The 12,553-nt window shown below is 62.4% G+C and overlaps 1 protein-coding gene across 2 annotated transcripts in view; it reads right to left on the minus strand.

Annotated features, from left to right (window-relative positions):
* The window catches only part of LRP1 (LDL receptor related protein 1), a 79,620-nt gene that overhangs the window by 12,509 nt on the left and 54,558 nt on the right, over positions 1 to 12,553 (minus strand). For both annotated transcript variants that reach the window (XM_057557335.1, XM_028165745.2), the window contains 21 exons: positions 12,134 to 12,323; positions 8,653 to 8,857; positions 8,093 to 8,285; positions 7,374 to 7,499; positions 7,037 to 7,165; positions 6,649 to 6,768; positions 6,324 to 6,437; positions 5,864 to 6,013; positions 5,664 to 5,786; positions 5,214 to 5,330; positions 4,922 to 5,050; positions 4,560 to 4,682; positions 4,339 to 4,479; positions 4,051 to 4,241; positions 3,002 to 3,185; positions 2,761 to 2,846; positions 2,476 to 2,595; positions 1,859 to 2,046; positions 1,517 to 1,722; positions 784 to 972; positions 42 to 190 (listed from right to left, as the gene is read on the minus strand). In XM_057557335.1, coding sequence (XP_057413318.1) covers positions 42 to 190; positions 784 to 972; positions 1,517 to 1,722; positions 1,859 to 2,046; positions 2,476 to 2,595; positions 2,761 to 2,846; positions 3,002 to 3,185; positions 4,051 to 4,241; positions 4,339 to 4,479; positions 4,560 to 4,682; positions 4,922 to 5,050; positions 5,214 to 5,330; positions 5,664 to 5,786; positions 5,864 to 6,013; positions 6,324 to 6,437; positions 6,649 to 6,768; positions 7,037 to 7,165; positions 7,374 to 7,499; positions 8,093 to 8,285; positions 8,653 to 8,857; positions 12,134 to 12,323 — 3,173 coding nt within the window. The remainder of the gene's footprint in view (positions 1 to 41; positions 191 to 783; positions 973 to 1,516; positions 1,723 to 1,858; positions 2,047 to 2,475; positions 2,596 to 2,760; positions 2,847 to 3,001; positions 3,186 to 4,050; positions 4,242 to 4,338; positions 4,480 to 4,559; positions 4,683 to 4,921; positions 5,051 to 5,213; positions 5,331 to 5,663; positions 5,787 to 5,863; positions 6,014 to 6,323; positions 6,438 to 6,648; positions 6,769 to 7,036; positions 7,166 to 7,373; positions 7,500 to 8,092; positions 8,286 to 8,652; positions 8,858 to 12,133; positions 12,324 to 12,553) is intronic.

Here is a 12,553-nt window from a genome sequence, read left to right on the forward strand (position 1 = left end):
GGAACGAGGCATGGGGAGCGGGGTCCGGGGAACAGCCTCACCTGGCTGGCCGTGCAGTTGGACACACAGTTGCGCCCGTCGCCGCCCAGGTAGAAGTTGGTGGGACAGGCACACTTGTGGCCGCCCCCGGGGGACAGCAGGCACAGGTTGCTGCAGCCGCCATTGTTGACCTTGCAGGGGTGGTTGGGCACTGCCGGAGGAAACGTGGTTAGAGGGTGGCGGACTGGCCCAGTTTACGGACCACTGCTCCCTGGGCCGCCGGCCTCTGGCAGGGCGAGGGCAGCGCTCACTGGTAACACGTTTTCTGGTCTTTCAAAGGCTGCCTGGCCCATCTATCCTGGGCAGAGGTGGGATGGGTCCAGACCCTGCTCTTTCAGGAGGGAGCTGAAGCCAGAGATAGGAGAGGACTCTCCTGAGGTCCCAGGATCAGGCTGGACCCGAACCCCGCAGGCTGCCTCCCCTGTGCTCTCCCCCTCAGCTCCGGCCTGCCTGCCTTTGGGGTCTGGCCTTGGTGGTCTCCACCCAGACCTGCTCTACTGGATGGCCTCAGGGCCTTGCTGCTACAAGACTAGGGCTGGACCCCAGCTGGGCTGTAGCTCCTGAGAGCCAGAGCACAGCCTGTCTATAGGCCTCCGAATCTCCTGGTGTCTGCAGGCACTGCTTGGTCAGTGCTGGGGAAGGGGTGGGCTGGAACCCCTGCTGAGACGGTGGGGCCCCATCCCACCTCAGGGGCCCCTCGTGCCTGGCTCATCGGGGGTCGGCTCTCAGTCCTCGGCCGCTTACCGTCGGGCTGGCGCAGGGCATGGAAGACGTGCAGGTCCATGGGCCGGTGCAGTGTGCTGATGAGGAGCGTCTTGTTGGTGCCCGTGGTCTTGTGGGCTCTGTTGATGGACTTTGTCTCCCAGTCGGTCCAGTAGACGTAGTCCTCGAACAGGGTCAGGGCGAAGATGTGTGGTATGTCCTGGCTCAGCACTGAGGGCGGCAGGGGGCCGGGGGACAGGCCGGGCGGCTGGTCAGCACCGAGTAGTACTGGGTGCCTTCCCTACTGGGCCCTTAACCCCACAGCAACCCTGTGAGGTGGGCACTAGCCCCACTCTAGCCCCTGGCCGCACAGCTGGTAAGTGGCAGAGCTGAAACGCAACTCCTGGCCTGCCTGACAGCAGGTTCCTGCCCAAATACACTCTACGGTTCCCTGTGAGGGAGTGGGGGCGTCCTGGGTACGCCAGCCCCAGTCCTGCTCCCACCTTCCTCGGGGCCTGTCATCTGAAACTGTGCATGGCAAGGTGCCTCTCTCTCTCCTTCCTGAGGGAGCTGGTGGTGGCCTCAGGCCTGGGCGGATCCAGGGAGCATACCCTGGGGTGCTCTGAACCCCCAGACCCCTGATGGGTGCTGTCCTCAGACCATGCCCCCTGGCTTTTAAGCCTACTCTTGCCCCAAAGGCCTGATCCCCTGTAGCTTCAGAACCCCCATCCCCACTAGGTCTGCTGTGCCTGGGCAGCCTCACTGGCACACTGACCGACGTGACGATTGGAGCCATCCAGGCTGGCAAACTCAATGTAGTCCTCACGGGCGTCGGCCCAGTAGATGCGCTCGGTGACGTAGTCCAGTGTCAGGCCGTTGGGCCACGTGATCTTGGTGTCCACGATGACACTGCGGCCAGACCCATCCATGCCGATCCGGCCGATCAGTGAGTGGTCCCCCCAGTCTGTCCAGTACAGGTACCTGTCAGGTGGGTGAGCAGTGAGCCCTGAGAGATCCAGCAACTGGTCCCACCAGGAGCCTGCAGGGAGGCTGGGCCTGGACGCCCGAGTGTACCAGCTGCTTTCAGAGGCTCCCCCAACCCTCCTCACCCACGTACCCATTCTGCACGTCCACCACCAGAGCCCTGGGCTCACGGAGGCCAGAGCTGACCAACACCGTGCGATAGGCCCCGTTGAGCTTGGACACTTCGATGGTGTCCCGGCCTTTGTCACACCAGTATAGGTTGCCGCCGACCCAATCCACAGCCAGCCCATCGGGGTTGCTGAGGCCCGTCCTGTGCAGCACCTGCGGGCAGGGACAGGGAGGAAGGGCCCTGGGTGAGTTGGGGCAGGACTCTCAGCCGCTCTAGGAGCACAGTGGATGGAAAAGGCCCAGCCCCGGGCATGGTGTCAGCCCAGGTTCGAGGAAAGGGGTCTCTGGATGAGAAAGACCACAACCCAAACCCCACAGTGCCCGGGAGCACAGGTTTAAGGGCGGTCAGACAGAAGGGGAACTTACTGCTAATTAGGGAAAGAGAGACAGGAATCTCCTACACCTCACTCGCTGGGCTTAGGGGAGAGAGGAGTAAGGACAAGCAGAGTCCTGCGGTGACTCAGTGTGGAGTGGGGAAAAGGAATAATTCAGTGGGGTGGGTGAGAAGAAGGGGAGATGGCCTTGAAACAGAGAGGGCCCTCTGGGCAGGGACACGGGCTGACTCTCTGCCCCCGGCCTCACCTGTACATTGCTCCCGTTAAGGTGCATCCTTCGGATCATGCTGCCCTGGGTTGTTACGTCTGTCCAGTAAATCATCTGCTCTCGGTAGTCAAAGTCCAAGGCGACAGCGTTGTTTAGGCCCTTGGTTTGGGGGGTGAGCAACCGAAGAGTCAGGACGTGGATGGCGGGAGAAGTCAGTGGGGGGATGGCCATGGGCCCGAGTGTGGAGAACAAGGGGCTGTACTGGGTGAGGGACGTAGCTGTGGGTCTGGGGAGGCAGTGGGGTGAGGAGGGCGGGTCTGGCACCTGCTTAAGCAGTGTGTAGTTGGAGCCATCCAGGTTGAGCTTGCGCAGGTAGTACCGGTTGGCGAAGATCAGAAACGGCTCCTCGTCTGGAGGCAGAGGAGGCCGGCTCAGCTGCTGGCTGGGGCACATTCTAGCACCCCCGGTCCCTAGCCTGCCTTCAGCCCTGCTGCTCCAGCCCGCCCGCCACAGCCCCTGGCTGCCTGCCAGGGCCCACGGCACACCCTCTAAGCCCCCGTCTCACCAGTCACAGCTTTGCAGCTATGGGGGTCGCCGCCACGGGGGGCGTAGCCCTCCACGCACAGACACTTGTAGCTGCCGTGGGTGTTGATGCAGCGCTGGCTGCAGGGGAAGGTGGTGCTGCACTCGTCCACGTCAGCGCACGTCCGGCCGTCGTCCTTCAGGCGGAAGCCAGGGCGGCAGCGGCACTGCGGGCACAAGGAGCCTGGGGTGGGCACGGGCAGGGGTCTGGGCCGCCCCAGGAACTGCAGGCCTCTCACCTCGAGACCGAGGGTCAGAAGCCCCCTCCACCCTGGGTGGCTGGCTGTGACGGGGAAGCCCAGCCTCACCAAGGGAAGCAGGCAGCACACAGGCACTGAGCTGGCCCACGCCAGCCGTCGGGCTCTCACCCCCACCCAAACCACTGGCGTGAGTCCCCAGTGACCGCCACGACTCTGCGTCCCGAGGTCGAGGCTCAGGCCTCCTCTTACGTGACCCGCGAGCCTCATCTGACAGAGCCCATCACCTCTTCCTCCAGCACTTTCTTCGCTTCGCTGCTCTCCCGCCCCCAAGGCTGCCCCTGCTCAGGCTCCTCTGCTGCTCCCCCCTCACCTCACGGCCCCCAGCGTGGCTGAGCACAGGGCTCAGGCCTCAGACCTCCCTCTTCCTCATCTACACTCGCCCCCTTCGGGATCTTTTCCAGACTCGTGACTTAAATGCCGTCTCTATGGTGATAGCTCCCAGCCTCTCTCTCCTTTCTGGCCTCTCCCTTGAACTGCAGACCTGCGCATCTGGTGCCTGCTTGACATCTGCATGCCCCTCCTTCTCTCGTGCCCCTGAACTCATCTGCCAGCAAAGCCTGCTGGCTCTACCTTCCAAACAGATGCAGAACCAACTAAGCAGAGATTTCTGTTCTGCTCAATGCTGGGTCCCCAGTGCCTAGAACACTGCCTGGCAGAACAGGAGCTGAGTTAGCCCTTGTTGGATGGATGAATGAATGAATGAATGAATGAGGGATGGAGAAAGGAGCCCCAGCTCGGGAGCGTGGAGGCTCCCACCCGGGGCACAGCACACCTTGAAGCCGATCTTGAGGTCCTCGCAGTCCTGGCTGCAGCCGCTGAGCTTGCGGCTGAGACACTCGTTGACGTGGCAGCCGCGCTCGTCCGAGCCATCGCCGCAGTCGTCCTGACCGTTGCAAAGCAGCGCCTCGGCCACGCAGCGCCCGCTGCTGCACAGGAACTGCGAGGAGGCGTTGCACTTGTGCTCTGGGGGGACGGAGGTGGCGGGTCAGCCGGGCCCTGGGCGGTCTGGGCGACGGGGCCAGGGGCCGAGAGTGGGGAGGAAGCCACGCGTGGGGCCCACCTGGGCTGGTGCAGTGCGGGTTCTTGGGGGCCTCGTCGCTCTGGTCGTGGCAGTCATTTTCACCATCGCACTCCCACTGGCGGGAGCTCAGGCAGCGCCCGTTGGCGCAGCGGAACTCGTTGGGGCCGCAGGTCGGGTACTCTGCGGTGGGAGGGGGCAGGTGAGGCTGGCGGCCTGTGCATGGAGGGCGGGGCCCCCTCCCACCGCGGCCCCGGGCTCACCACACTCGGGGGACTCGTCAGAGCCGTCGGCGCAGTCCCGGTCGTGGTCACACATGAAGTGCTTGGGGATGCACTGGCGGTTCTGACACATGAACTCGCGGTCCTCACAGGTGCTGTTGTACACTGCGGACAAAGGCGGACACGGCCCCTCAGCCCCCGCCCGACCGACTGCTGACTGTCACCCCCCGACCTTCCTGTGGTCTGAGTGGTAGAATGGGCAGAGCGCTGGACGGGGCGTCTGGACACCTGGGCTGTAGACAGGGCTCTGCCACTGACCACCTGAGTGACCCCTGCGGAATCACTTCCTCCCCTCGACCTCGGTCTCCCCTTCTGCAAAGTGAGACCGTGGCCCCACCACTCACAGCAGCCGGCTGTGACGCTCTCGTCAGCGCCGTCAGCACAGTCCTTGTCACCGTCACAGAGCCAGCGCTCGGGGACGCACACGTGGGTGCCCGGGCAGGAGAAGGAGTTGGGGCCGCATGTCTTGCCTTCTGTGGAGGGAACAGGGAGCCACTGAGAGACGCAGGAGCGGGAGGAGCAGGGCCAGGCAGCTGGGGTGACGTCCCCACTGCTGTGCTGTCCCCGGGTGGGGTGCGTGGGGGGCTCTGCCCTTCCCGGGGCCACCTCCCCAGCCAGACCCCAGGCCCCTCTCACCACAGTGAGCGGCCTCGTCCGAGCCGTCCCCGCAGTCATCGCTGCCGTCACACAGCCACTGCTTGGAGATGCAGCGATGGTTCTGGCACTCAAACTGGGCCTCTGAGCAGAACTTGTCTGGGGCAGTCAGAAGCCACAGTTAGATGGGGGAGGGATGGCGGGTCACCCAGCTGGGCAGATAGATGCCAGAGGACGGATGGGAGAGACACCCACGGCACCCTCTGTGTGGGGCTCAGCAGGGGCTGGAGAGACGGCCCCCGTCTCAGAGCCTGAGGGTCTGGGTTGGGGGCATGGGGTGAAGCCCGGGGTGCCCTTCTCAAAGGAGGGCATTTCCTGCAAGGGAACCAAGAGGCGGGGCCTGGACAGGGTCTCAGTGGCTAAGGCGAAGCCCCAACCCCACAGGTCCTCTGGGTGCCTAGCTCAGGCGAGCGGGTGCTTGCGGTCACTCACTGCAGTGGGTCTCATCCTCGCCGTGTTCACAGTCGTCCTCCTTGTCACACGTCCAACTCATGGGGATGCAGCGCCCACTGGGGCAGGCGAAGTAGTTCAGGGGGCATCTGGGGCGCTTCACACCTGGGGGCGAGGGAGGCATGAAGGCACAGCCACCTCGGGGGTCCGCTGCCCACCACACACCTGCCCACTGGCCCGACCTGGGCAGTCGCGCTCGTCGCTGTAGTCCCCGCAGTCGTTCGCGCCATCGCACACCCAGCTGGGCGCGTAGCAGAGGGAGGTCCGCTCACAGGGCTGGAAGCGCACGCCCTTCACCCCCAGGCGGAAGTAGCTGCTGCAGTCGGTGGCGCCTGGCGAAGGCGAGGATGAGGGGTGACACCAGGTTCCCTCCAAACACCCTCCCTTAGAGCTGTTGGCCCATACGGCGCCTTCAAGCGTTTTAGAAAATTGAACCGTGTCGTTCGGGGGGGTTGGGGGGGTGGGTGGTGCTTTGCCCACACTTTCCACTCCCTGTCCCCTCCCTGAGTCTCAGGGAGCCCAGGCCCGGGGCAGACTGGGAGGGGACTGAGGCTGCCACGTGGGCCAGAGGGAAGGCAGAGAGGAGCCCGGGCAGGAGGGCAGGGCACCCGAGGAGGCACCCAGGAAAGGGGCATCACTCACTGCAGTTCATCTCGTCCGAGGCATCCTCACAGTCCACAAACTGGTTGCAGCGACTGGAGTTCCCAATGCAGGTGCCGTCCCGGCAGCGGAATTCGCCCACGCCGCAGGCCGTCTCTAGAACAGCACCCACCCGGTGCCATCAGGCGGGGTCCTCCCTGGGGGGCCAGGCAGGCCCAGGCCAGAGCTCCCGGCCCAAAGTGCCTGTCCAGCCCCATCATATAGTGCCCTGAACCAGACTCCTTGGGGCCTGGGGACCAAAGACCAGCAAGGGAGAGGGTGGGGCAGGGTTGGGGGCGGTCCGAGGCCCGGCACGGGTCCCACTCACTGTTGCAGGGAACCTCATCAGAACCGTCCCCACAGTCGTCTGCTCCGTTGCACCACAGCATGTTGGACACACAGCGCCCATTGTTGCACTGGCGGAAAGTCTTCTTGCAGCGGCGTGTGTCTGCGGAGCGGGGAGCAGGCCACAGTCAGCAGCAGCTACAGGGGAGGGGCTGCCTCTGATGAGACGTCCTGCGTTTGCTCCCTTGACAGACTTGAGGCTTTGCTACGGGCCCGGCACGGGGCTAGACTCCTCGGGTCGGGGTTGCGGGGGGCGGCTTTTGCTCCTCTCACTCCCATGCCGCACCCTGCTGGGGGCTGAGGCTGGTGACTCAGGAGGTGGGGGCCTGGGGGCGCGGGCGGGGGCTCTGGGGCTGGAGGAGGCTCCTTACTGCAGTAGGACGGCTTCTCATCAGACTTGTCCTTGCAGTGGGAGACGCCGTCGCACGTCAGGCTGAAGTTGATGCACTCGCCGTTGGCACACTCGAACTCATCTTGAGCTCGGCACGAGGAATTCACGGCTGGGGAGGAAGGTGGAGGAGCTTCCTGAGGCAGGGCCTCGGGGCTCTGAGTGCCCATACGCCTCTCCCCCCAGGAACTGAGGCCATCCTGTCGCACCTTGATGAAAGGCTTTGCGGGGCTGGGCTGTTGGAGAGTCTGGGAGGAGACGGTCCCCGTCTACGCCCAGGGCTCCCCCGTCAGTGCCCTCCTCCCTCCTCCCCCTCTCACCCTGGCAGCTGAGGTCGTCCTGGAGGATGCGGCCCCCTCGGCAGGAGCAGTTGACATGGCCTTGGTGAGTGAGCAGACACAGGTCCTGGCAGCCCCCGTTGTTGATGCGACAAGGGGAGAGTTCGCCTGAGGCAGGGATGGAGGACAGTGGGCTAAGCGCGTCCTCTGCTGTGCACACGCAGAACGCCCCCCCACCCCCAACAGCTTCGACGAGCTTCCTGGCACCGCCTGTGACACGGTGGCTCACGGCTGGGGCGGGGGCTGCCGTGGGAAGGCCGGGTGGGAGCGTTTGGGTGAGCCTGAGGTTGAGGATGTGTGTGCTCTTAGGTGGGGTGACTGGGGCTCTGAGCCGTACTCTGGGGAGAGTCAAGCCTAAGGTCGTGCGTGTCGTGGTTCGCGCCCTGGGGCACGTGTGAGGAGTGTGTGAGAGGCCGGCACAGCTGTACATCTGTGTGGGGGACCCTTGGTCGTCAAGCCAGTGTGGGACCGTGTCTGTGCACGTGCACACAGAGGGTGGAGTAGGCAGTGCCTGGGATGGGTGTGAGATCAGGTTCTGGTGGGTAGGTATGGTTCTGAGTGGGAGGAATGGCTAGAGCGTGTGCTGGGGGTGTCCAAAGATGTGAATTAGACCAGTTGTGTGTGTGCGTGTGTGTGTGTGTGTGTGTACATGCTGGCACGGTGGGCAGGAGAGCAAGGCTGGTGGCAGCGGCCCCACTCACAGCTGTTGGTATCATTGGCCACGGCGATGATGCCCATGGGCTGCTGGGGGATGTCCACGCGCAGCAGCTTCATGTCACTGCCCACGTACTTGTTGGCCCGCTGCACGGCCCGCCGCACCCAGTCGGTCCAGAAGATGTGCTCCCCATACACAGCCAACCCGAAGGGGTGGACGGGCTCTGACTTCAGGATCACCTGGGGAGACAGCATCAGCCCGTCAAAGGTATCACTCTCGCCCCTACCTCCACCCCCTGCAGCTGGCTCCTGGGACCAGGGGCCCGGCTCCTTAGACACAGTCACGGAAGGGGCAGGATCTGCAGAGACCTGTGATCACCTTCCTCATTTAACTGCTGAGGAAACCAAGCCTGGAAGGCTGAGGATGGCTAAGTGGCAAGGTCAGGGCCTGACTGGGACTCCTCACTGTCCTCCTGGCTCTTCCCACCGTGCCAGGTGGCCTCCCTTTCTCCTGCTTTCAGCCTGGGCAGTCTCCTCCCTGGCTGACCGGCAGTACCCCAATGTCAGCCCCCTCGTGCCGCCCGTCCCGCCTGCCCCGGAGACTCACATAACGATGGGAGCCGTCATACTCGCACCGCTCGATCTTGTCTAGGGTGGCGTCGGAGAAGTAGAGCTTCTCGGCCCGGTGGTCGATGGCCAGGCCATTGGGGGTGCGGATGTCCTTCTCGATGAGAGTCAGGACATTGGCTCCTGACAGGGCTGCCCGCATGATGCTGGGGTGCTGCTCGTTCCAATTGGTCCAGAACATCAGGCTGGTGGAAGAGAGGGCCGTGGAGATCAGGACTCAAAGCCAGGGAGTCCGCCGTGGAGGGACCAGGCCCGGGCGTGCAGACAGCCAGACCCAGGGGTCGGCCAGGGTGTCAACTAGACACCTGAGGTTGCAGCACAGGCAACCTCAGAGCCACCAAGGCCAACACAGCCCCGGTGCCTGGGAAGGGTTGCCACACAGACAGCCTGCATGTGTGTGTGGGGTGTGTGTGTGTGTGTGTGTGTGTGTATGTGCACGTGCACAAATGTTTCTCAGTGTCTGTGAAATGGCCACCTGCATTTACTGAGACAGCGTAGCCGAGTCAGCCTCTGGGGTTCCAATCCTGGCTCCAGCACTGACCAGCTAGGAACCTTAGCAAGTTACTTAACCCCTGTGTGCCTCAGTTTCCCACTCTATGAAATAGGACTAATACTACTACCTGCCCCATAGAGTGGTTTGAGGATTAAATGACAGCTGTGTGTTCTATGTGAGGATTTTCTATTATTTTCCCCTTCATTTCTCTCTTCTCCTGGCATCCAGGAAACCGCTGAGTGTCTAGTGTGTCCTAGGTCCTGGGGATGCATGGATTCTACCATCAAGTTCCCAAGAATCACCTTCTCCATAATTTAAGGCCTTTGCATATTTGGGATCTGAGCCCCAGCTTTGCCCCTTACTAGCTCTGACCTAAACATCCCTCTTGGCCCCTCTGAGCCTCAGCTTCCTTTCAGTGAAGGAGGTGGTGGGAACGGCCAGCCATGCCGTGCTTCTCGGGTGGGGGTGGTGGTGAGGCCCCAGAGATGGGTGTGGAAGACCTCCGGGCTGGTCAAGCACTACATGGGTGTGACAGTGTGGTCCTCAGACCACCTGCATTGGATGGCGATTCCTGGGTCTTTGTCCTGGAGATTCACGTGCAGTTAGGGTAGGGTGAGGCCAGGAAACCAGACTTCCCAGAGCTCCCCAGGTCACCCTCATGCACCCTGGACTTTGAGAAGCATTGAGCTACACCAAAGCCGGATCCGCTTTTCAGTTCCCTCACAGGACCTGCCCTCTGCCTCCCAACCCCCGGGCCCCTGTGTCCCTTGTCCTTCTGCTGTTCTGGCTACAGAGCTGTCTTGCAGAGCTGCTGGACTTATCTCCTCAAACCTCTCCAGGTCTCACTCTTTTGAACACTCCCCCTCCCCCGTCTCTCCATCCTGCCACTGTGCTCAGGTAGGAAAAGGATGCTTCCCTCCCATTCGGGAGATGCTGGCTGCTCCTGAGCCCATGAGGATAAGGCTCTGGCTTTCAAGGCCTCATCAGGGGGACGGGCAGGGTTCTGGTGGTTCTTGGAATCAGGATGGGCACAGATGGAGGCATCTCCCTCTGGCCTCCACAAGAGAAAATGGGTGTCCCAAGGCGGCTGCTAGAGTCATCTTCCTTCCCATCAGGGACACCCACACCCTCAGGTACAGCACGCTCCGTGCTGGGAAGCGGCTTTCCTGCTATCACGATAAACTGCTACATGTGGCAGAACGATCCGTGCTGTCACTGTGGATTCCAAGTTTGGTCAAACCACTCCCCGGGAAAGGGCCGTGGGGAATGGTGGGGAGGAGAGGCTTTCCTGAGGGGCAGGCAGTCAGCACCCAGGGTTGCGGTGACTTTCTAACCGGGCTGGGGGAGGCCGCTGCCCCCTCCACACCGGCTCCCTCCCGTTCCTCCAAAGCACTCGCTCCTTCTGGCCAAGGGAGGGCCTCTATCAGACAGTTCAGCTCTTTCTCCTGTGCCCTGCCCGGCTTCAGTTCACTCTGTCGTCTTGCAGACCTGGCTCATGCATTGCCCCCTTGAGAACACGTTCCCTGACTTCCAGCCTGGGTCAGGTACTCGTCACCCACTCATGGAGCTCCCTGCAGCCTTATGAGGGCAAGAATCAAATATGCCGACAAAGGGCTGACACAACCCTGCTCCCCATCGGATCCTCAGCACATTGCTGGTTCTCAAAAACCATTTGCTGAGTGAAGGACTGAATCCCCTGAGCTCAGAGCAAAGGAAATTAGTGGGCTCTGAATCAAACGTGAGAGGCAGGCCGGGGGGCCCAGAGCATGGCCCCTCCGTGGAGGCTCCAGGCTCACGAGGGATGGGCCCGGGGGGGCCAGCCCCAGGCAGGTGAAGTCGCCGAGGGTCACGGCGGGGCAGACGGGATCTCCGTCATGAGCTGTGTACGTGCAGGACAGGACTGAGGCAGGAAGGACCCTCGAGCTGGTTGGCGGTGCCAGGCAGGCCGGCTTTGGGCTGGGCGTGAGTTACATCAGGGTAAGGAATCTAGGTTTGGTGCACTCACTGTTTCTAAGTAGCTGCTTTTGGGTTTTGTTTGTTCCTTAGTTTCCTAGTAAAGCTTTAAGAAAACATTCCAAGCGCTGCTAAATCCAGGGGAAAAAAGTTTTGCTAGAATGTGGGCCAGCAGTCCTAAGGTGAGGCTGGGGGCTCACTAGAGGCCCACGTGATGGGGCCGGGGGCTGCCCCTGCAGGAGAGCAGAATGGCTGGAGGCTGGGGGTGTGTACCACGCCGGGGGGTTTCCTCCCAAATTCTCCCTTTGCAACCTTAGCCCAGCCTCCTGGGCTTCCTCAAGCCTGTCCCCCACCAACCCCCCGGCACCACCCCGCACCCCCAGCCCCAGAACCTCAACTGGGCTGGGCGTGGTTGAGGCCCCTTGCAGTCTTTCCCTGCCTGGAGCCCTCCTTCCTCCGGCTCTTGCTCAAAGCTCTCATTCGGGCTGCCCTTCCCTGGCCTTTGCAATTCCAGGCCCTGTGCCAACCCACCGCCCTCCTGCTGCCTCTCGGTCATCGCATCCAGCCCTGTGCCGTCAGCAGTTTCCCACCAGTGATTTCTCTCCCCAGCTAGGTGGCTTGAATGGGCCCAGCTCAAGGCTTCCACACAACAGGTGTTCAGTGAACAATCTTTGCTTGAAGCTTGGAGACCCAGAAAGACAGAGGACCTACTGTGTGCCTTGAACATGGCTCTCTGATGAATGAATCAATTAATCACCAAGCCAGAGGGTCCTCCACAGCCCTCTCATCCTCCCCTTGATGAGGCACCTGAAATGTTATTGTCCTCATATTACAGATGAGGAAACCAAAGCTCAGAGAGGTCACGCAGCTGGTCTAAGGTCACACAGCAAGGAAGTGGCTGAGCTCAGGTTAGAGCCAGCCTCCCCTGCTCCTGCATCCCCTTTCCTGGTCTGCCTGGGGGCAGTTCCTGCCACCCTGTGGCCCACTGTCCCCATGCCCTGGGCCCGCAGCTCACTTCTGGCACTCATCCAGCACAAAAGCCCTTGGGTGGTCGTCTCCAGACATGGTGATGACCGTCTCACGCTCGAAGGCCCCCGGGCGGGTCTGGTCCACCGTGTGGCGGGTGATGGTGGATGTCGTGTAGCTTGTCCAGTAGAGAGTATCCCAGCCACGGTGATAGGCCAGGCCTTCCACGGAGCCCACATCTGCGAGGAGACAGGAGCAGCGATGGGTCAGGACACGGCCAGAGAGCAGAGCAAAGGGGCAGCCTGGGAATCCCCATGCTAAGGGGATGGCCTGGGGCACCCTCTCCCTCGGTGTAGGTGGGGCTGGACGGGAAGTGTGGGAGCTGGGGAGCGTGTGTGGGTGTGGCCCTCAGTGCCCCCAGCCCTTTCTTCAACCCCCTATTTCCCACCCAAATGATCCATGGTCCATC

The sequence above is a fragment of the Balaenoptera acutorostrata genome, chromosome 11, assembly GCF_949987535.1.
Source record: "Balaenoptera acutorostrata chromosome 11, mBalAcu1.1, whole genome shotgun sequence".
Classification (NCBI taxonomy): domain Eukaryota; kingdom Metazoa; phylum Chordata; class Mammalia; order Artiodactyla; family Balaenopteridae; genus Balaenoptera; species Balaenoptera acutorostrata.